The sequence below is a fragment of the Triticum aestivum genome, chromosome 4D, assembly GCF_018294505.1.
Source record: "Triticum aestivum cultivar Chinese Spring chromosome 4D, IWGSC CS RefSeq v2.1, whole genome shotgun sequence".
Taxonomy (NCBI): Eukaryota; Viridiplantae; Streptophyta; class Magnoliopsida; order Poales; family Poaceae; genus Triticum; species Triticum aestivum.
The window spans coordinates 465,927,958-465,948,143 of NC_057805.1; the positions used below are offsets into that span (position 1 = coordinate 465,927,958).

Here is a 20,186-nt window from a genome sequence, read left to right on the forward strand (position 1 = left end):
TGACTAGCAAAAGTGCCCGTGCGTTGCAACGGGAGAAACAAATTATCACCCTTAGCGTCCCATCCCTGTTACCACTTATTTTCTTTGTCCTCATTGTCTCTCACGATGTCCACTACACGGGAACGTTCCACCTAAGCTTGGAACCAATAAAGAATTGCATCGTCTACATGTACAGACCAGCGAACGGTCGTGTTTGAGATCCCGGCCACATCTGCACAATCTAATGCTTGCGCCTTGTATTTGTGTATCCAGATTTTACATCGTAGTAGTTCAGTTCCAGTCCGTAAAGGACACAAACAAACACCAAATTCAATTTTAGTTTAAAATGATCAACACCTTTTTTTTGTGGGTTAAAACGATCAACACCAAAGAACAGTGGAGGTTGCAGTTTGATTGCTATCACGGTCTACTATTTTGCCTCATCTCCTAAACGGGCTGGTGGGTCTGATTTGTTGGACCGGGTTGCACAGACGGGTCGGGAGGGCGCTGTTTTTTTATTGGTGGAACGTAACACGGATGAACGGGGCAGATGCCTGGTGGCCTAGGATAGACTATCGGTAGAATAGCCTAACTAAGTATGGAGAAACGACATGGACATACCAAATGGGAGGCGAAATAATAGTATACCTCCATTTATACAAAATATAGCATATATGCCCGTGGGTTACACCGGTAAAAAATGACTTAAATTTAGTGAGGATTGTATGCGTAGACATACCATTCAATGTGTTATAAAATTGGTGCAAATTTAGTAAGGATCATAAGTGGAAGTAAAACATGTCATGTTGTCCGCTGCAACAGAAAAAAAAATGACGTGAATTTAGTGAGGATTGCATGTAGGAAAAAAAATGCCACGTCATTTTTATATTCATATAAGATATGAATGAGGCCAGTACGCCTGCCATTGATACTAAATTTCAGGCCAACAAAGATTAATATGGCGCCCACAAATCCCGCATGTCCTATCTATTTTGGTATGATCCTCCCTCAATCCTCCTATTTCCTTCCTCTATTTGGTAGAATAGCCTAACTAAGTATGGAGAAACGACATGGACATACCAAATGGAAGGCGAAATAATATTATACCTCCATTTATACAAAATATAGCATATATGCCCGTGGGTTACACCGGTAAAAAATGGAGGTAATATCACTGATAGTCACACAACTTGCATTGGATGTGCAGTTTAGTGCTACAACTTGCAAAATACGTCTTTTTGGTCAGCTAACTTGCGTTTCGGTGCAGATACGGTCACTCCATGCGTATTCAGCACTTGCGTGGCATGCCACGTCTGCATGGAGCCACTGTTAGTGACCGAAGATGCTCTGGAGCAACCAACGCGTGGTAAACTTGCACGGACCCCCTGAATCTGTCTGTCAGGCGTACGGGCACCGGAGAGAGATAACAGAGATTGCTATAGAAAACTGGTGGGTGGAGAGATATGAGCAGAATCTACTCATTACCCAATTGGCAATACGTTGTCAAGTAATATTGGCAGGACCTGGGTTCGAATCCCAGTCCTCTCTTTTTATTTGGATGTTCTGTACATGTTCTAAATTTTGCCAAAACGTTTACTGAATTTTTGGACAGTATTTTGGCACAGTTTTCAACTGTATTTTGGCACAACTTTGTACAGAATTGAACCAGTAAAAAAAGATAAAAATCTGAATTTTTGGACAGTATTTTGGCACAGTTTTCAACTGAATTTTGCCACAGTTTTCAACTGAATTTCGGCACAACATTGTACAGAATTGAACCATGAAAATGAGACAAAAATCTGAAACTGTCATGAAGATTGTACACCCACCACTTTTCTATAGCAATCTCTGTTATCTCTCTCCGGTGCCCGTACGCCTGACAGACAGATTCAGGGGGTCTATGCAAGTTTACCACGCGCTGGTTGCTCCAGAGCGTCTTCGGTCACTGACAGTGGCTCCATGCAGACGTGGCATGCCACGCAAGCGCCGAATACGCATGGAGTGACCGTATATGCACCGAAACGCAAGTTAGCTGACAAAAAGACGTATTTTGCAAGTTGTAGCACTAAACTGCACATCCAATGCAAGTTGTGTGATTGTCGGTGATATTACCTCTAAAAAATGACTTAAATTTAGTGAGGATTGTATGGCAGACATACCATTCAATGTGTTATAAAATTGGTGCAAATTTAGTAAGGATCATAAGTGGAAGTAAAACATGTCATGTTGTCCGCTGCAACAGAAAAAAAATGACGTGAATTTAGTGAGGATTGCATGTAGGAAAAAAATGCCACATCATTTTTATATTCATATAAGATATGAATGAGGCCAGTACGCCTGCCATTGATACTAAATTTCAGGCCAACAAAGAATATATGGCGCCCACAAATCCCGCATGTCCTATCTATTTGGTAGGATCCTCCCTCAATCCTCCTATTTCCTTCCTCTCTCTTTCCTTTCTTCTTTATTTCTCACGCAATCAGTGTCTATTTTCTTTCTTTTTCTTTTTCCTTATATCAAGCATGTCATGAATCTCATTTGCCAGCCGGTTACTTTCCAATTAATTACCCTCTATTTCCGTTCTCTCTCTTTCCATGGGCCTTCCTTCTTTGTTTCTCAATGAGATATTCATGCCTTATTCTTTGCTTAATTTCCGAAGCAGCTCCGTGATGCCTGATAACCTAAGAACGTATATAAATTGGTAAAAATTAATGCAAAATAGCAAGGTGGGTCTATTTCATAAGTAAACAAATATGAAAAAGCCTCCGGCCTGTTCCTTGTCCGCCCCGTGGGCCGCGGCAGCAGTCTCGGCCCAGCACTCCCGTGCCCATCAAGCGTCCAACTCCCTTGGCCCCAGTACGCCTTGCTTTATGTTAAAGAGCCAGACACCGACGTTGTAATACCCACAAGCCTGGATTGATTGGTCTGCTACGTTAGCATCTACACAGCAGACAAGAGTTCGAATCCCATTGTCCATATCCCAATTTTATTTATTTTTCTTCTTCTCGCGTTCAACTGAAGCTGGGCCAACGACCCAGCCTGCAGGCCCAAGTCGGTAGGAACACACATCGAACCTGATGGTTTTGATGCATGGGCACGTATATAGATTAGTACCACCTTGGGTAAACCTCGTGTATATATTTTAAATTCAAACTGAAAGCGTAAAATCACGTGAAGAAGCGTATTGTGACGGTGAACCCGACAAAGTCAATCCGTGCTTTATTATTAGGAAAGATATATTTATTGGTTTCATGAGAAATTGAACATGGTTCTCGACTTTCCCGAATGTTTATATCCTCATTTTCGTGGTAGTTAGTTTTGTGACTGGTTTGCGCTAATATTAACAAAAAATAATTTGGAATAGGCAATGCAAATATATCCTCATCCTCTTAGATCCTTCACATACCACCGTTAGATCTTGTATTGCGTTACCTCAAAGCAAGTAGAATCAAACATAGCCAAAATCAAGGTGAGAAGATAAAAAAAGCATACATTTCATGATCTTGAGCAAAATTCGGATACAAACGGAACAAGACTGAAGCATAGACAGTCGATGCACGGGAGAGCAAACACACCCGTCGTTGCTTCTCCTACCGTATGTATACGGACCTCATAGGCGCCGATAACTATGTATTATCCACGCATGAGAGCGAATACATGCAACGATAATGAAACGGAAACAAGGGAAAACTTGAATCGACTAATAATACACCGACGGAAGGATCAATATTCCGGGGCGTAGGTTTTGCCGATCTTGAAATCGGTGGAGAAGACCTCGTCGAAGACGTTCCTCATGCCGTTCTTGGACATGAAGCGGAAGTTGAAGGGCCCAACGAGGTCCTTGCTACAGGAGACCTCCCAGAAGTCACCCTTCTTTGTCAAGGGCTGCCACTCCTCCGAGCCGTGCTGCCGGAGCTCCACCTCCGCGAGGCTGTCGCCTGGTCTGGCGTAGTCGATTTTCAGCACCAGCTTCTTGGCGCCGGACCCCCTCTCCACCGTGAAGCTCACCTTCACGGCGCACATCGCGCCGGCGAACAGCGCCGCCAGCACCGCCGCCGCTAGCAGCCTTGAGGACGAGGTGGAGGCCATCTCAACTGATAGAGATTTGACTGTTGTGTGTGGTCGTGTGGATGCTTCGAGCTGTGTGGATTCTGATGGATCATGTGCACGGTATTTATGGGCGGAAGAGAGCGTCCGACGGGCGGTGCTCCGGGCAACACAGTCGGAGGAAACGGCGCTGGCCGTGACCGCCGCGCCAATTCAATCGGAGGAAACGGCGCCGCATGTCACCACGGTATTTAAACGACATGAACAATTGTTTCGGCTGGCCTGCAATTAAGTCCTAAGTTGATATGAGCAGTTATTTTCTCCTGATCTTTGTCTCAAAAAAAAGTTATTTTCTCCTGATCTGAAGGCTGATATTACTCTTGCGTAATGTAAGGTAAGATGTTATCAGTGATTATTATTATGTGGGGTTAGTATGAACTTTTCATTTCCACAAATAAAGGAATAAATTATGCTGTCACTAAAACATGAAGGCCGATAAGGAAGAATATAGAAATTCTAATTACTGTTATCTTTGCTTCCCGGTTTGGTCACAAGACAATAGTCATCGCTGTAAAGTTTTTTTTTAATGTTTTTAGTGTTGACACTGTATTATACTAGATGGTACTAATATTTATGCAAATGATGTGACATTCGTGAGAAATAGGTACGAATATAGCACACAATTTCTGAAATACATAAATAAGTTGATTATATGTTAATCTTAATATAGAGAAACATATTTTTGACATTAGAAATGCATACGCATACAAATTATCAATATGCATACTTAAGTATAAACAATATTAAAAAAATTCATCAAGTTTGAGTTGCTAACCACGTGTGCCACATGAATACTGAAGTGGCATTGACATGATGATATATCACATGATTCTAATTTTAAAACCAAGGAATGTCCTAAGATTAAGAAAGTTGTACTTTAAGATGTACTCTATTATACACCTGTATCTCGAAGAAAAAAAACATGTATGCCATGTTTTTTTTTCAACGAACATGCATAGTAGTATAAATGAAAGTATGTATTTTTAATACTAGACGCAAAATCTGTTTTAGAAAAGAGAGATCACAGAATCTGTCAAGAATGTTTTCTATTTATTTTGTTGTACTTAACATATTTATATAGACAAATTGCCCTCAATCAAGTGACGGCTAGGATTAAATTATCCTCTTACCTTTCGGAGGTAGGAGGGGCCTCTTAAAATTTCTCATTCTAGCTCATGTCCACTCAGTTTGTGGTCTATTTTTTTGTCCTAGTTTTTGTTTCTTGTTGCTGCATTATATATTTGTGGGAGCTTAGATGTGACATCCTTAAAAAACATTTAGATGTGAATTAGACAAACTGTAAGTATTATGATTCGCTCAAAGAAATGTTATGTATTCACTATGCCTTTTCAGCACAGTTTGCCACATTGGCACATCCGTCGATAAAATGCAATATAGATCGCTTCAGAAACAATTCATGCACACATGAATACAAGACGGTTTATCTTATCGACAATCCAGACTATAAATCATGCTGAGTTACACTTCAAGTCTAAAGTACAAGCAGGGATTACAAACTATATTGCCACTTTATTTAGCCGATCATTCAGACGAGGAAAAGCATGTCGAGTGCTGTTCCAGGTCCAAAGTACAAGCAGACATTACATACTATATGACCACTCTTTATTTGGTCGATCATTCAGACTAGAAAAGGGACGCTCAATTTTTTTGTCTGAAGTATAAGCAGACATTAGTGAAGCTACATATCCCCCTTCTCCCAGTACCAGCCATCTCATTCTCTCAAGGTGCCTTGCAGGGCAACTTCGACATCATATTCGCGGCTTTCTGCAGATGTGAAAAGAAAAGGAATAAAACGCTTAGAACGATCTGTCAAATTCAGAGCCAGTAGCATGGTAACCTTATGGGCTAAACATAGGACAATTGTTTGAATTTGATCTGTAACTATGTCTCTTCATTCAGCAGTTATTTGTAACTAAGATTCACTGATGGTCATACAATGTGACAAATTGTAGGAACTAGGAACTGGCAGCATTTGCAGCAATTAAATAATCGTTCTGAGACAGGCAGGCCCTGGGCACTCAGGGGTCATGGAAATCTTATCTATAGTAAATTTGTAAATTTTAGCAATTTCAAGCTGGACTCAGGGTGTTTTAACTTAGCTTCTCTCTGTACTACAATGGCCCTCAGATTTGGTTGAATCTTGGCTCCGAAATAGCACTTATTTCAGTATATGCATGAAAATGGGTTATCAGGAACAGAGAATAGGATACGAACGCCTGAAGAAATTACAAACCTGTTCAGTGTGAGGCAGATACTTCCCATCAAATGTGAGCACCACACGGTCTTTTCCATCAGTCCCTTTAACTTTGTCGACCGTACAGTAGAAGTCTATAGCCGACATGCTGCAATTGAAAGTGATAAGGTAACAAGTGAATTTTGCAAGGGTTCATTCTCGAAAAAAAATTTTTTTTGCAAGGGTTATTATCTGGGATTCATTGATTATGCAACAAAGTTTCATGGAAATGAACACCACATTTGAATTTAAAATTGTGCACATGTGAGACGATTTGGAAAGTTTATCGAGGTTCTAGAAATTTCTCTTTTGAAAGAATCCAAATCATCTGAAATCCCACAGTTGTTAAGTTTCAGGTAAAGTTATTACTGTACATGCAAAATAGATTGAACAACCAACGATTTGTCTCATATCAAATATTCACCAAAAATTAATGCATAAATTTAAATAGGTGAATCTTCTTACATTCCATCACCAAAGTCCTCATTGATGATTGCCTTGATGCTCTCTCCAAAATGCATGATAGCTTCATTCAGTCTGTGTTCAACCATGAAACAACCAGTGAAGAAAAGGTTAAGCCGATTGATGTTTGTTAAATAAACATAGTAGCATTGCGGCAATTTCCCATTTGACACAACCCAGCCACAATCTCTTCCCGTTTGACACCAACAAGTTGTTATCTTGCTTTATCATATCATGGGCTAAAGTTGTACTACTGAAAAAAACAGCAGTGGCAAGAGTGGCACCTGTATATGGCGGGCTCGTGGACCATTTCCGGGTTGTAGGACCGGAAGGGGGGCTGCATCATGAGGTCCACGAGCTCCTCGCTGAGCGCCGGGATGGCCGCCCGCAGCGAGGCCGCCGTGTCGGGCTTGAGCTGCGCCTGGCGGCGTAGCAGCTGCGCGACGTACACGTTGGTGAGCCCCGTCTCGGCACCGATGTCGGAGAAGCTCTTGCCGGACTTGGCCTTCGCCGCCATCAGCTTCTGCACCGCCGCCGCCCTCGCAGCGCCGTCCTCCATGGCCGCCTGCGTTGTCCGAGATGTGCAGGAGTGGGAGTGGGAGTGCAGAGGACGAAGAAGAGAGCTGTGAGTGAACTGTGAACTGGCCCCGGTTACGCCGGCTTATATGGCCGCGCCGGATATGCCATGGGGCACGGGGTGGCGCACCAAGCGACGGGGAAAGTGTCGGCAGTGAGTGGCGGCACGCGGCGGCTATGCGACGGGGAAAGCACACGGCGGGGGTCCTGCTACAGTCACCGGCACCCGGCGGCTAAGCGATGGGATGTTTTGGCACTGGGCCGGCGAATGGGTGTTTCATTGGACCGGTCCAGCTGAGTTCTATATGGGCCGGTGCGGTCCACTCTGGGCCTTTATCTTGCCCTACCCCGTCATTTTTCTCTTCTGTACTGGCCACTCTCGTCTGCGCGGCTCCGCGCGGCGCTCTCCATTCCTCTCCGGCCACTCGATCCTCCTCCGCCACCTCCCCCTCTCGCCGCCGACCACCGGCGCGTTAGCTTGGGATCTTGGTCTAATCGTCCGCCGCGCGAGCTCATACCATCGTTTTACTCCCATCTGTGTCCTTTCCGGCGGCACCGCACGCCATGCGCGCCACGTGTTCGCGCAATTGCCTGGCCGAGCTGCTCCGCCGCCTTGGCCAGGTCCAGGCGCAGGGCCAACCGCGCTGCCCCTCCCAGCTATCTTCCGCGCGCTCCATGACGCGCGGCCGGAGCGTGAACGAGCGGAGCAAGAAGAAGCGCGTGAACGACCTCGAGGTGGTCATCGAGCGCTGCAAGGTGGTCTCCAAGGTGCTGGCCGTGGTGGACGCGCTCAAGATGGAGGAGGAGCACGTCACCCCTCTCAAGCGCCTCGAGATCCTGCGCCCGCAGCTCGGGCTCGCCAAGCCGCACAAGGTCGCCCACTTCGTGCACAGCTCGCCGCAGCTCTTCGAGGTCTGCCGCGACAGCCGCGGCGTCATGTGGGCCGGCCTCTCTCCGCCGGCTGAGGCGCTCGTTGAGGAGGAGGCGCGCCTGCTGGAGGAGCACTCCCCCACGGCCGCAGAGTACGTGACCAGGCTGCTCATGATGTCGGTGCAACGGCGCCTGCCCGTTGACAAGATCGCGCATTTCCGGCGTGACATGGGGCTTCCTCATGATTTCCGGGCACGGTGGGTGCACATGTTCCCTGAGCTCTTCAGGTTGGTTACACTGGAGGATGGCGACTACTTGGAGCTTGTTTCCTGGAACCCAAACTGGGCGGTCACTGAGCATGAGAAGAATATGGCAGCACTGGCCGGTAACACCAATGCCAGTTCCAATGCTAGTACACCAGGAGAGCTCTCTCTTCCATTCCAGATGAAGTTCCCACCAGATTTTAAAAGTTACTACAAATTTAGAGGAAAAGCTCATCACTATGTGAAAACCGGCAATACCGAGCAGTTTCAGAAGACAACCTACCTGTCCCCTTATGCAGAGGCAAAAGATTTGACCCCTGGATCTCATGAGTTTGACAAGAGGGCAGTCGCGGTGATGCACGAGATACTGAGCTTCACATTGGAGAAGAGGCTGGTAACTGACCACCTGACGCATTTCCGTCGTGAGTTTGTTATGCCACAGAAGCTGATGAGGTTGCTACTGAAGCATTATGGTATTTTTTATGTGTCTGAGAGGGGGAAGCGGCTGAGCGTGTTCTTGACAGAGGCATATGATGGGACAGAGTTGATAAAAAAGGCTCCGTTGGTAAGGTGGAGAGAGAAGGTCCTTCGACTTACTGGTTACAGAGGAAAAAACAAGAATATTGGAAAAGTTCATGAGTCGTCTGATTCTGAGCACTGTTTGTTTGGTGCGAGCTCATCAACATGTGACGGTGGTAGCAGTGATGACGATGGTGCTGATACTATATTGCATGTCGAAAGTGAAGATTCAGATGATTTCTTGGATGATGGCACTCTTACAGATGATGGTGAGATGGATGATGTTGACATGGATGATGGTCAGATGGATGATGCTGGGATGGGTTTTTTCTAGGGAGAAACATGTTGAGATGGTTTTAGGAGATGTAAGTGATTATGCAGTGTCAGTGAAATCCAGTTAGTAGCCTACTAGCCTAACATAATGAACACTTATGTTTTTTCCATTTCCTGAACATTAAGCTTACAAGCGAGTAGGAAGGTTTCATATGCGAGCTTGTTTAGGGATTTCCTGGCTGATGTTTGATGATATTGTGGTCAATGATCCAAACATGACTGGATATCCTGGAAAGTCAGCGCTGCAGGATCTCATAACATCTACCCCCTGTCTTGAGCAACCATGGTGCTGCTGTTGTTTACTACCTGATGTCGAAGGTGGACTTTGAATACCGGAAAGCATGGATGATTGGCATTGATATGAAAACAAAGACTCTGCAAGGGATTGGCCTTGCTTTCCACCAATAGATCCCTCTATTCCAGTCCTGCCTACCATGCATGTTCACTCTCTGGATATCTGGACAAGACTTCAAGTAATTCTATTGGGGCTTACTCTTTACAATGCCGGTACTCGTAGGAGTGCCTGCTCTTAGTCCTTTAGTTGACCAGTCGTGTTTTTTCAGCTCATGTATCAGTATTGACGTATTTGGGCTGGAATATTTTGTTCTGCACCGTTTGTGGTTGTTCATCTACTAGCGGTGGAACCTGAGTAGGAACCATGTGTTTTAATGCACATTTGCTTGTATGATAATTTGATCTCAACCAGATTCGTCATAACAGACGTAAGGTTAGCCATATCATATTGCTGTAAAACTGCCTGCATCGAGTGATAATTCCGTGCTGATTAGTGTAGTTTTTCACTTTTAATGGTTGGCAGACACTAATGCTAAGTCTTCAATTGCACTTTTATTTCTTATTTTTCTACATTTCAACTTTATCCACGCTTGCAAAATATTCGCATACAGTTCTGTTCTGCTAGAGCGGAGCATAATACTTTGCTTTACTTTCCCCTCTGCAAAAAAGGGCAACTCGTTGTGCCCTTATACCTCCTAAAATTTACAGAAGGGACATTTGTTAATGTCCTTTGTTAATTGCAATTCTAATTGTTGGTAATGGTACACCGGTATCTCTTATGTGTCTCAGACAAGGCAAGCCCCTAAGCGTGTTCTTGACGGAGGCATATTATGGGACAGATTTTATTAGAAAGGCGCTGCTATTGCGGTGGAACGAGAAGGTCTTTAACTTACTGGTTATAAAGGACATAGGAAGAATAGTACAAAATGTTATGGATCGGCTGGTTCAGCAGACTATTTGTTTGGTGCTTGTGGATTGTGGTGGACTGGTGATGATGATGATGCTATATTGAATATAAAAAATGATGAGCCAGATGATGTCTTTGATGAGGGCACTCTTTCGGAGGATGCTGAGATGTATATAGGTTATAGTGGGTTTAAGTGATTATACAGCGTGAGTTAGTGAAATCCGGTTAGTAACCCAATATAAAGAACAATTTTCTGATTTAGTCCTGGACATCAAGCCCTTAAGTGATTCTGATAATTATTTCAGAATTAGGGCTATGGTTGGTTTCTATCTTGATGCTTAGGTGTACATATTATATTCCCCTCGCTCATTACTTGGAGGCTTGGTGTTTGACATGCTGTCCCAAGCTTGAACACAGACTGGATATTTCAGGCTTGCATTGATGATCTCTTATGCTGATCTACTTGTTCTGCTTTTTTCTTCGAAAAAGACCATTGTGGTGAATATTCCTCAGAACGTTGTGTACTGAAGATATGACATTATCCAAGCAATCTACTGTGAAGCGAGCCCTGCCCTTTTCTGACTTCAGCAATCCAGGGATGGATTCAAAATTCTGGTATGTACTAAATATTTCTGTGTCAAGTAAGCAATTCTTAAACAATGTCTTCACACATCAGCAGTAAGAACATGTTAATTCAGTTTGCAAAATGAAATCTTCAATGACATTGTGATTTGCTTACACTACAATTGTATTGAGCAACAAGGCTATAGCAAATGGCACAGAAAAAATCTATATAGGGGGCAATAAAAGTTGAGACCACATTCTCGTGTACATGCATCATCTTCTCCTCATTTTGGGTGTTGAAACAACTTAACAGTTGATGTCAAGATCTTCCTCTTGAGCCAATAGTTCTAGTCAGTGTTGAGCTTGAGCTCAAATGTTCATTGGCGAATCCCAACTGTAGACTGAAACTCCATGTGTAATCTTTCTAAGCCTCATTATATGTAATCCATGTTGTTGTGGCTATGGTTTTGCCAGAGTTTATATGTTTTGTTAAGTGCACACTGCCTTGTTGGTAAGCAACAGCCTGTAATATTAGGTGTATTTCATGAGTTGTTTGGTCCCCTTGATTTGTTTCTGTTCTTCTGTTAATTGGTCTCTTGCACTGTACTCCCTCCGTAAATTAATATAAGAGCGTTTAGAATACTAAAGTAGTGATCTAAACGCTCTTATATTAGTTTACAGAGGGAGTACATTGTACTCCACTGTCCATCCCGTTACAGCGAGAAAGTCGTAAATAAAAGGGGAAATACATCACATATCAAAATTAGTTTTGCACTGCCTGTGTACAGTTTCAGCAATTTGGCTAAACCATGGTCATCTTTTGCGAGTTGTGATATGCCATCTCTCACACCGGCCAGCAAATCCTTCTCGATGCCAGACATGCCATGCTACTGTATTGGCCATCTCTGGCCCAAGCATGCATGTAGCTGAAAGGAATCTACTTACCTACCTATATGTGTCAAGATTAAGCAACACAAGTACTATTTCTCACAGCATCTGAAGTAATCCCTCTGTTCTTTGAAAAGTGTACATCCAACTTTGTTGGAAAGTCAAATATTTTTATGTTTGACCGTATTTGTACAATAACGCACCAACATTTATGCCATCAAATTAGTAGCATTAGATTGACGATAAAATATATTTTCATCATATACCTATTTTGTTTCACAAATATTGATATATTTTTGCACAAACTCGGTCAAACATTGAGATAGTTTGACCCTCCAACAAAGTTGGAAGTACACTCTTTAAAGGACAGAGAGAGTAGTAGTGTAGAAAGAGGGAATACTGTGTATGTTTCTTTCTCATGTTTTTTTTTTTCTTGTGGGTGGTTTCTTTCTCATTTTGGCTTCGGGATGGAAAAAGAACAGCTGTAGCATGTAGGAGTACATATCCAACTAATTTTGCTGATAAAAGTTACTCCTATATTATTGGCACCCTTGATAATAACAGATGTATTTCTAAACAGAGTCTTCACACATCAGCACTTTTGATCTGTAAAAAAAAATGCTAATTCGTTTTGCAAGAAGGAAATCTTGAATGAGTAGTGATCTCTCACATCCCAAATTTATTGACTAATAAGGCTATAACAGATGCCGTAGCAAAAATCTACGTGTGTGTGTGTGTTGGGGGCCGGGTACAGCTTTGCCAGAGTTGATTTGTTGTACCAAGTACACACAGTCTTGTTGGTCAGCAACAGCCTGTAAAACAATTAGCCGTATTTTAGGAGTTATTTGGTCCCCTCAGTTTGCGTTGTTCTGTTATCGAGCAAGTCGTAAGTTCTACACTATACATGGTATCGACCTTTTTGTTTTCCTTTTCTTGTTAGAATTAGAAAGAGGAGTACATGACACGCATATTGTTCACAGTTTCAGCAATTTGGCTAAAGTGTGGGTGCCTTTGAGTCATGGTATTGACTGGCATGTTCCGTTTCGTCTTCCCTCTATGATGATATGCCATCTCTCTCTCACACACAGTGACCAGATTTTTATTTTTATTCTTGTAGATGCCAACATGCCATGCTACTACTGTATTGGCCATCTCCTGCCCAAGCATGCTCGTTAATAAGTTGCTGAAGGTAGTACTGTTTTTGCCTCTGAAAAAGGGTGTACTGTTTTGTGCTGGATGTAGCTGAAAAGAATCCACTTACCTACCTATATATGTGTCAAAATTAAGCAACACAAGTACTGCCGTTTCTCATGCTAGCCTCAAGATGGAAAGAAGAACAGCTGTAGCATGTACATACAGATCCAACTGATTCTTGCTGATAATTTACACATTATTGGTGCCATTGATAAGCACCTATATCCCTGACAGAGTGTGTTGCCTTTGATTTTTTTTTTTGTCAGGGAAAAATATCACCGCTCATCCACCGCCACCACCACTGGCTCTGGCTCTGTGTTGCTCCGAGAAAACATGCTCACATGGCGATCAGAGGGTCGGCTTAATGCGAGCACATGGGCCTAGTACGTGCACGGCCGGCCTCCCCCGGCACGTATTTATTTCCTGGATGGGTGCAACCATGAATGTTCTTACCGCACTGCACAAGGCAGATCTGCCCATCCAACCGGCCATATCAGACGCGTATTCGGATGGCGCCATGACAAGGGCCAGTTCATCGGATCGCATGAGACCAGCGCGACATATCGTCGGCCAATTCCGATATTCTCGCCTTTGCTCGCTCAGGTTCCATGGATGTATGGGCTTATGGACATTTGCCACTTGAAAGATCGGTCAGTACATCATTTTCTCCATGGTTTCTTGTTGGAAGTTGGAGCAAGGAGAGGAGGTTCGTCTTCCATGGAGTACTTCCTCCTTTCCGGTTTATAGGGCTTATCTCAAAATCTTAGTTTTTTCATTTTATAAGGCTCACATCACAATTTCAGATTCCAAGATGCATTAAATAATTGCATGCAAGTATTAAGAGAAAATTGACCAATGCATGTACTTTGTGCATGCATGCATTGCAATTAATATATTGGTAAACATAAATTTTTGAGGAAAATAAAAGCATTAATTGGGTGTTTTTGCAAATTACGAAAAGTATTCCACCACTTATCATCTATCTTGGTTGGTAAGATTTTTGAATTGAGCCCTATAAACCGAAAAGGAGGGAGTAGTTTTACATACTAATACTAGTACATGATCTAGCAGTGGACCATCCGATCGCCAAGTCGTGATTCCTCCTCCTGCCATCAGTTAATAACGGGGGCTGGCTGGAAGCAGCTGCAGCCTGCAGGAGTGCAGGACACTTGCCGGAAAACGGCATTAGGAGGAGTGTCTGCGTCCGAAAATACCCAAAACCGTTCGTGCTAATCCCTTTTGGCGCCTCTTGATTGATTGGATCGTAGGCCGTGGACTGGTGGTCGAACTGACCGTGACAGGATTTCTTTTCGTTCAGTGCGTGATGGCGAAACGGGGGCGCAGATCATGGTCATGGGTTTATGAGAAAGGGAGAGGATCGAGTTTTCTAGTTATGTTTCCAAGTCCAGCTCCCAACGGCGCACACACACACAGATATGCATGCACTATACCACTAGCATGATCAATCAAAGGATTAAATGGAGAGCATTTTGGTGGCGAGAGAGTAGTTAGCCGTTGCTGGCCAGGTTCAGAGTTTCGTCGAAACTGTTGCTTTTGGTTTGAAAAATTGTACGCCGGCCTTGACCGTTTCAAAATTTGTGAATAATCGATTGGGCATGGGATGGGAATGCATTCTCGTGGACGTACGGGGACTAGTGAAGCTGCATGGGTTGGCGCCAGAAGGCTAGGCCTGGTTCGCTGACAATGGTGCTGCATGCATGCATGCAGGCAGCTACACTACACCTAATAAAGAGGCCGTCCATGAAATGAAATGAATCTGATCGGATGAGCCGGCCGGCCTCTTCATTCTGCCATCACGTTTCACGCAATTAATAACGTCCGGCTACAGCTAGCCCGCTGCGCAAATGCCAGATCCAATCCACTTCATCTTCATCCCAGTAGTACTTCCTCAAAACATTAAAAAAAATCGCCCCATAAACACTAAAATTAAAACTAATACAGTTTCCTATAAAACAGTAAAAAATGTAACTGGTAGAGCCAAATATATTCTGCTCTTTCAACGGCCAAAAACTTTTTCTGGTGTCACAGCACAGGCAGACTCCAAATGCGAAACGCATGCAGCTGAAGTGTGCCACACACAAGAAAGCAATCACCTTGCACATTTTTCTCCCCGGAGCCGTTGCCCTTGCACATGGTGTCTCAAAAGCTACTTGGCTTTGCGCCCCGGGACAGCATGTCAGCCTCAGAGCAAGAGAGAGAGAGAGAGAGAGATATCATGTGTGTGTCCATGACCACTTGACCATGCATGCATGAACGAGTCTGAACACCGAGCACCATGCCCCCAAGCAACCAAGCTTCTCTTGCCTGGCTTGGCTTGTGCTCCCTAATGGCATTAACTGCCACCCAACAACCCGCCCACCCACCATCTCCTCCCCAACCCCAACCCCAGCCCCAGCAGCAACGCAACGCCACCATCCCTAGCTATATCTAAACACTGAGCACTCCCACTCCCTCTCACCCTCATCACCACCGCCCACCACCAGTCCCGCCCGCCCCCAGCTGCCATGGCGCGGGAGGAGCTGTCGACGGAGATCGTGAACCGCGGCGTGGAGCCGTCGGGCCCGGACGCCGGGTCGCCGACCTTCTCGGTGCGCGTGCGCCGCCGGCTGCCCGACTTTTTGCAGTCGGTGAACCTCAAGTACGTGCGGCTCGGGTACCACTACCTGCTGAGCCACGGCGTGTACCTGGCCACCATCCCGGTGATCGTGCTGGTGTGCGGCGCCGAGGTGGGCAGCCTCAGCCGCGACGAGCTGTGGCGCAAGGTGTGGGACGAGGCCACCTACGACCTCGCCACCGTGCTCGCCTTCCTCGCCGTCCTCGCCTTCACCATCTCCGTCTACATCATGTCCCGCCCCAGGCCCATCTACCTCATCGACTTCGCCACCTACAAGCCCGCCGACGAACTCAAGGTAGTAAGCTCATCCTAATCCATCTCCTCATGCTTACTCTGCTTAGGTAATTTTCTTCTTCTTTTCGAAACCCTGCTTAGTTAATTGCATGGAGTAGATCACTATATGTGCATGCAAGCATATGTCATAGTCAAAGTACTAGTACATGCTAATGTCGATCTGGATCGTGTGCAAGAATATGCATCACAAATGAACTGAATTTTTGGCAGGATTTTTCTTTTTCCTGATTAATTCCACACACGTACATATGCAATGTTGAATCGTTGATGGCATTTTATATGTAACAAATAAGTTGAGACGGAGCTGCCACAAAAGTTGCTGGATCCGCTAAAAAGAAGTTACTTGATCCAGATCAAATAAATGTTTGGGAGTAGATATGGGTATGTCGTGAGTTTCTTGGGCGATTCTCGTGAAGTCGACATGCATAATTTGCACAAGTCACGTTTTGGCGCACACGAATTTTGCGTGAGACATAGGTCCAACCCTCCGGAATTCCTTCGCGTACTAGTCTAGCTATCTTCTGAACTGGACCTCGCTAGTTAGCATGAATGGGAAAACCATGCCCCGAAATACTTTATTTAGCTTCTTTTTTATACGCGTATTGTAGAAGAAATACTTGGTCTTCAGCTTCTTTTTTATATGCAGCTGTGATAATCAAACAAAGTAAAATGCTACGGGTAGAAATATTTTGACAACCCAGTGTTCAAAAGATGGCTAACACGGCGCTACTAATCAGGCTCTAAATAACGATGCAAACACATAAAAAAACATCCAGACCAGATTAGGCAGAGTTTCATGTAAATCTATAACTCGAAGGCAATTAAACCGTGCTGCCCTCAAGTTAACTCATAGAAAGTTACTGTCATGTTTGGTAAAGTAGATAAACCAAACTGACCAACAAAGTACGTATACAAGTAGCTACGTGATTGAATGCGACATCTCTTTCAACTTTTCTGTTAGGCAACTACTCTTCCACACATTGTTATACTCCTACGGTTATGTATATACCAGAAGGGAGTATGGCCAGTGGTTCAGTGAGAGATTGGGTTCATACTACGGCTCAAGCAAACGAAATTTACTCCCATGATCCATCGATCCCAAATGCCAGAGGAGTAATGTGAGGGTTATGGGTATGCCCTCGCCAGTACCCGTACCTGCCCCTGTCTCTCCATTAATACGCTCCTAGTAGTTCTGGCCAGCTGCCACCAATCAGGCTACTAGCTATCAATGTTGCATTAACTTTGTAATCTACAGTCTACATAGTGTAGTGGGACGATGGAGTCAGTCAGCGTACGGTATTGGACAAGATCCCTTTCTTTAAAAAAAAAAAGCGTACGGTATTGGAGACCGTAGATGGCAGGGCATTTTGTAAACACGCCCCTCACATACTGATGAATTATCCTCTAGCCCGGCAGCTGATTAGGCGCATCGTCCTCTGGGCCGGGCCCTCTGTGAGTGAGTGAGTGGGGGCGGCCCGGAAGTTATGACGACGGATGGATCGCCGTCGAGCAGGTAGAGGGAGGTTTCGGCTGGGGTACGTCGGCCGGTCATCCAATACGGTTGGCAGATCCCGCGCGCACACACGCACAATTAATGACCCGTCCACGAAACCTAGCTTCTTATTTCTTCTGATGAAAATGAAAGAAAATGTTTTAGAAATTATCGATGTAGACAAAGGCAAAGTTAGGGAAAAGAAATAGTACTGGTGAATGTCATGAGATCACCATGACCTAGTTAAACTCCTAATTTTAGTAACGTCAAGCAATCCACCGGAGTAAAAAACATCAACCAAGCAAGCATGCATGCATGCATGCAAATTGTTCGTACTGCCGAAAGGGGTGAAAATGTAATGGCGTTTGCTGATTGCAGGTGTCCAAGGCGGAGTTCATCGACCTGGCGCGCAAGTCGGGCAAGTTTGACGAGGAGAGCCTGGCATTCCAGGCGCGGCTGCTGGCCAAGTCCGGCATCGGGGACGAGTCCTACATGCCGCGCTGCGTCTTCCAGCCCGACGCCAACTGCGCCACCATGAAGGAGGGCCGCGCCGAGGCCTCCGCCGCCATGTTCGCCGCGCTCGACGAGCTCTTCGACAAGTGCCGCGTCCGCCCCAAGGACGTCGGCGTCCTCGTCGTCAACTGCAGCCTCTTCAACCCCACCCCCTCCCTCTCCGCCATGATCGTCAACCACTACAAGATGCGCGGCAACATCCTCAGCTACAACCTGGGGGGCATGGGCTGCAGCGCGGGGGTCATCTCCATCGACCTCGCCCGCGACATGCTCCAGGCCAGCGGCGCCGGGCTCGCCGTCGTGGTGAGCACCGAGGCCGTGTCGTTCACCTGGTACGCCGGGAAGCGCCGCTCCATGCTCATCCCCAACGCCTTCTTCCGCGCGGGCGCGGCCGCCGTGCTGCTGTCCAACCGCCGCAGGGACTTCCGCCGCGCCAAGTACCAGCTGGAGCACGTGGTGCGCACGCACAAGGGCGCCGACGACCGCGCCTTCCGCTCCGTGTACCAGGAGGAGGACGAGCAGCGGATCAAGGGCCTGTCCATCAGCCGCGACCTGGTGGAGGTCGGCGGCCACGCGCTCAAGACCAACATCACCACCCTCGGCCCGCTGGTGCTCCCCTTCTCGGAGCAGCTGCTCTTCTTCGCCGGCGTGCTGTTCCGCCACCTCTACCCGTCCAAGACGTCCACCCCGCCGCCGCCGGCCGCCAACGGGGACACCTCGGCCGCCGCGCCCTACATCCCGGACTTCAAGCGCGCGTTCGAGCACTTCTGCATGCACGCCGCCAGCCGCGACGTGCTGGAGCACCTGCAGCGCAACCTGGGCCTCCGCGACGCCGACCTGGAGGCCTCCCGCGCCGCGCTGCACCGCTTCGGCAACACCTCCAGCAGCAGCATCTGGTACGAGCTGGCCTACCTGGAGGCCAAGGGCCGCGTCCGCCGCGGTGACCGCGTGTGGCAGCTCGCCTTCGGCTCCGGCTTCAAGTGCAACAGCGCCGTGTGGCGCGCCGTCCGCCGCGTGCGCCGCCCGTCCAGGAGCCCGTGGCTGGACTGCGTCGACCAGTACCCGGCGCGCATGGACGCCTGAGTCCCGATCGAGGGAGCGAAGCAGGCGCACGTGCTAATAATTAAGCGAGGTAAAGGAACACGTCCTGCGTCGTCGCACCCGCGTGGGTAAGTGCAGGCTAATGGAAATGATGCTATCGATTTGCATGTAACTGCATGCAGTGCCGCTGGTTTAAGGTTTGAGCTTTGGTTAATTTGTGCTGGTGTTGTAGCGGTTATCTATTATTATTAAGGGGTTTAATCATAGACTACGTACCATAATGCGCAAGTGTATGTGCGCGCTCTTGTGAAACTTATGTGAACTTGATTATCTACGTGCAATTTCATTACTTTGGACTTTGGACTACTGTTATCTATGTGCAACTTCATAACTTTGGACTTTTTTATATAAGTTGGGTGTTTCTTATATGGATGAAATACTCCTATGTAAATCATCTTCTTCCTCCGTCCCATAATGTAAGAACGTTTTACATTATGGATGAAAGGAGTATATTGAAATATAAAGAATGAGAGACTTGCTAGGCACAACCAAGCCAGCCACGTCGCCCTTGCCTCGCCATGAATAGTACGAGGGGGCAGCGCGGCGAGAGCGGGCAGCGGCAGGGAAAAAAGAGAGGAAAATATCTCCCTCCTCTTCCCCTCCCTCATGGCCGCCTCGTCTCCTCCACGCCGCCGCCGCCGCCATCGCCTCCCTCCTGGCCGCCTCATCTCCTCCATCTCCTCCTCCCTTGCCTGCACTGCTACTCCTCCACCCTCACTTCTTCCTCCTCCTCGCCTTCCCATCGCTCCCGCGCAGGTCGCCATGCGGCAGGGGTGGGATCGGGCGAAAAACAGTGCCGCCACTCCTCTCCCCTCCAGCGTCGCTCATCTCTGCCTCCTCCCGCGCGCCCTCCCCCTCGCCGCCGCCACGACCTCTCCCGCCGCTCATATCCACCTCCTCCCGCTTGCCCTTTCGCTTCCCTTGCCGCCGCCACGACCCAT

The 20,186-nt window shown here is 46.4% G+C and overlaps 4 protein-coding genes across 4 annotated transcripts; 2 read left to right on the forward strand and 2 right to left on the reverse strand.

Annotated features, from left to right (window-relative positions):
• Window positions 1-3,536: 3,536 nt before the first annotated feature.
• Window positions 3,537-4,221, reverse strand: LOC123100342 (pollen allergen Dac g 3-like). Its single transcript, XM_044522280.1, has one exon. The coding sequence runs from the start codon at window positions 4,066-4,068 to the stop codon at window positions 3,703-3,705; it is 366 nt and encodes a 121-aa protein (XP_044378215.1). The 5' UTR covers window positions 4,069-4,221; the 3' UTR covers window positions 3,537-3,702.
• A 1,325-nt stretch (window positions 4,222-5,546) lies between these two features.
• LOC123098670 (cyanate hydratase) lies at window positions 5,547-7,592 on the reverse strand. The gene is made up of 4 exons (XM_044520717.1): window positions 7,087-7,592; window positions 6,806-6,877; window positions 6,341-6,449; window positions 5,547-5,871 (listed from the first exon to the last, which is right to left on the reverse strand). Exons 1-4 carry the CDS (start codon window positions 7,359-7,361, stop codon window positions 5,827-5,829), a joined length of 501 nt encoding a protein of 166 aa, XP_044376652.1. The 5' UTR covers window positions 7,362-7,592; the 3' UTR covers window positions 5,547-5,826.
• A 142-nt stretch (window positions 7,593-7,734) lies between these two features.
• LOC123098671 (protein WHAT'S THIS FACTOR 1 homolog, chloroplastic-like) lies at window positions 7,735-10,163 on the forward strand. The gene has a single exon (XM_044520718.1). The coding sequence runs from the start codon at window positions 7,943-7,945 to the stop codon at window positions 9,362-9,364; it is 1,422 nt and encodes a 473-aa protein (XP_044376653.1). The 5' UTR covers window positions 7,735-7,942; the 3' UTR covers window positions 9,365-10,163.
• A 5,484-nt stretch (window positions 10,164-15,647) lies between these two features.
• Window positions 15,648-19,551, forward strand: LOC123098672 (3-ketoacyl-CoA synthase 10). Its single transcript, XM_044520719.1, has 2 exons — window positions 15,648-16,140; window positions 18,010-19,551. The coding sequence occupies exons 1-2, from the start codon at window positions 15,736-15,738 to the stop codon at window positions 19,225-19,227; spliced, it is 1,623 nt and encodes a 540-aa protein (XP_044376654.1). The 5' UTR covers window positions 15,648-15,735; the 3' UTR covers window positions 19,228-19,551.
• The last annotated feature ends 635 nt before the right edge of the window (window positions 19,552-20,186 follow it).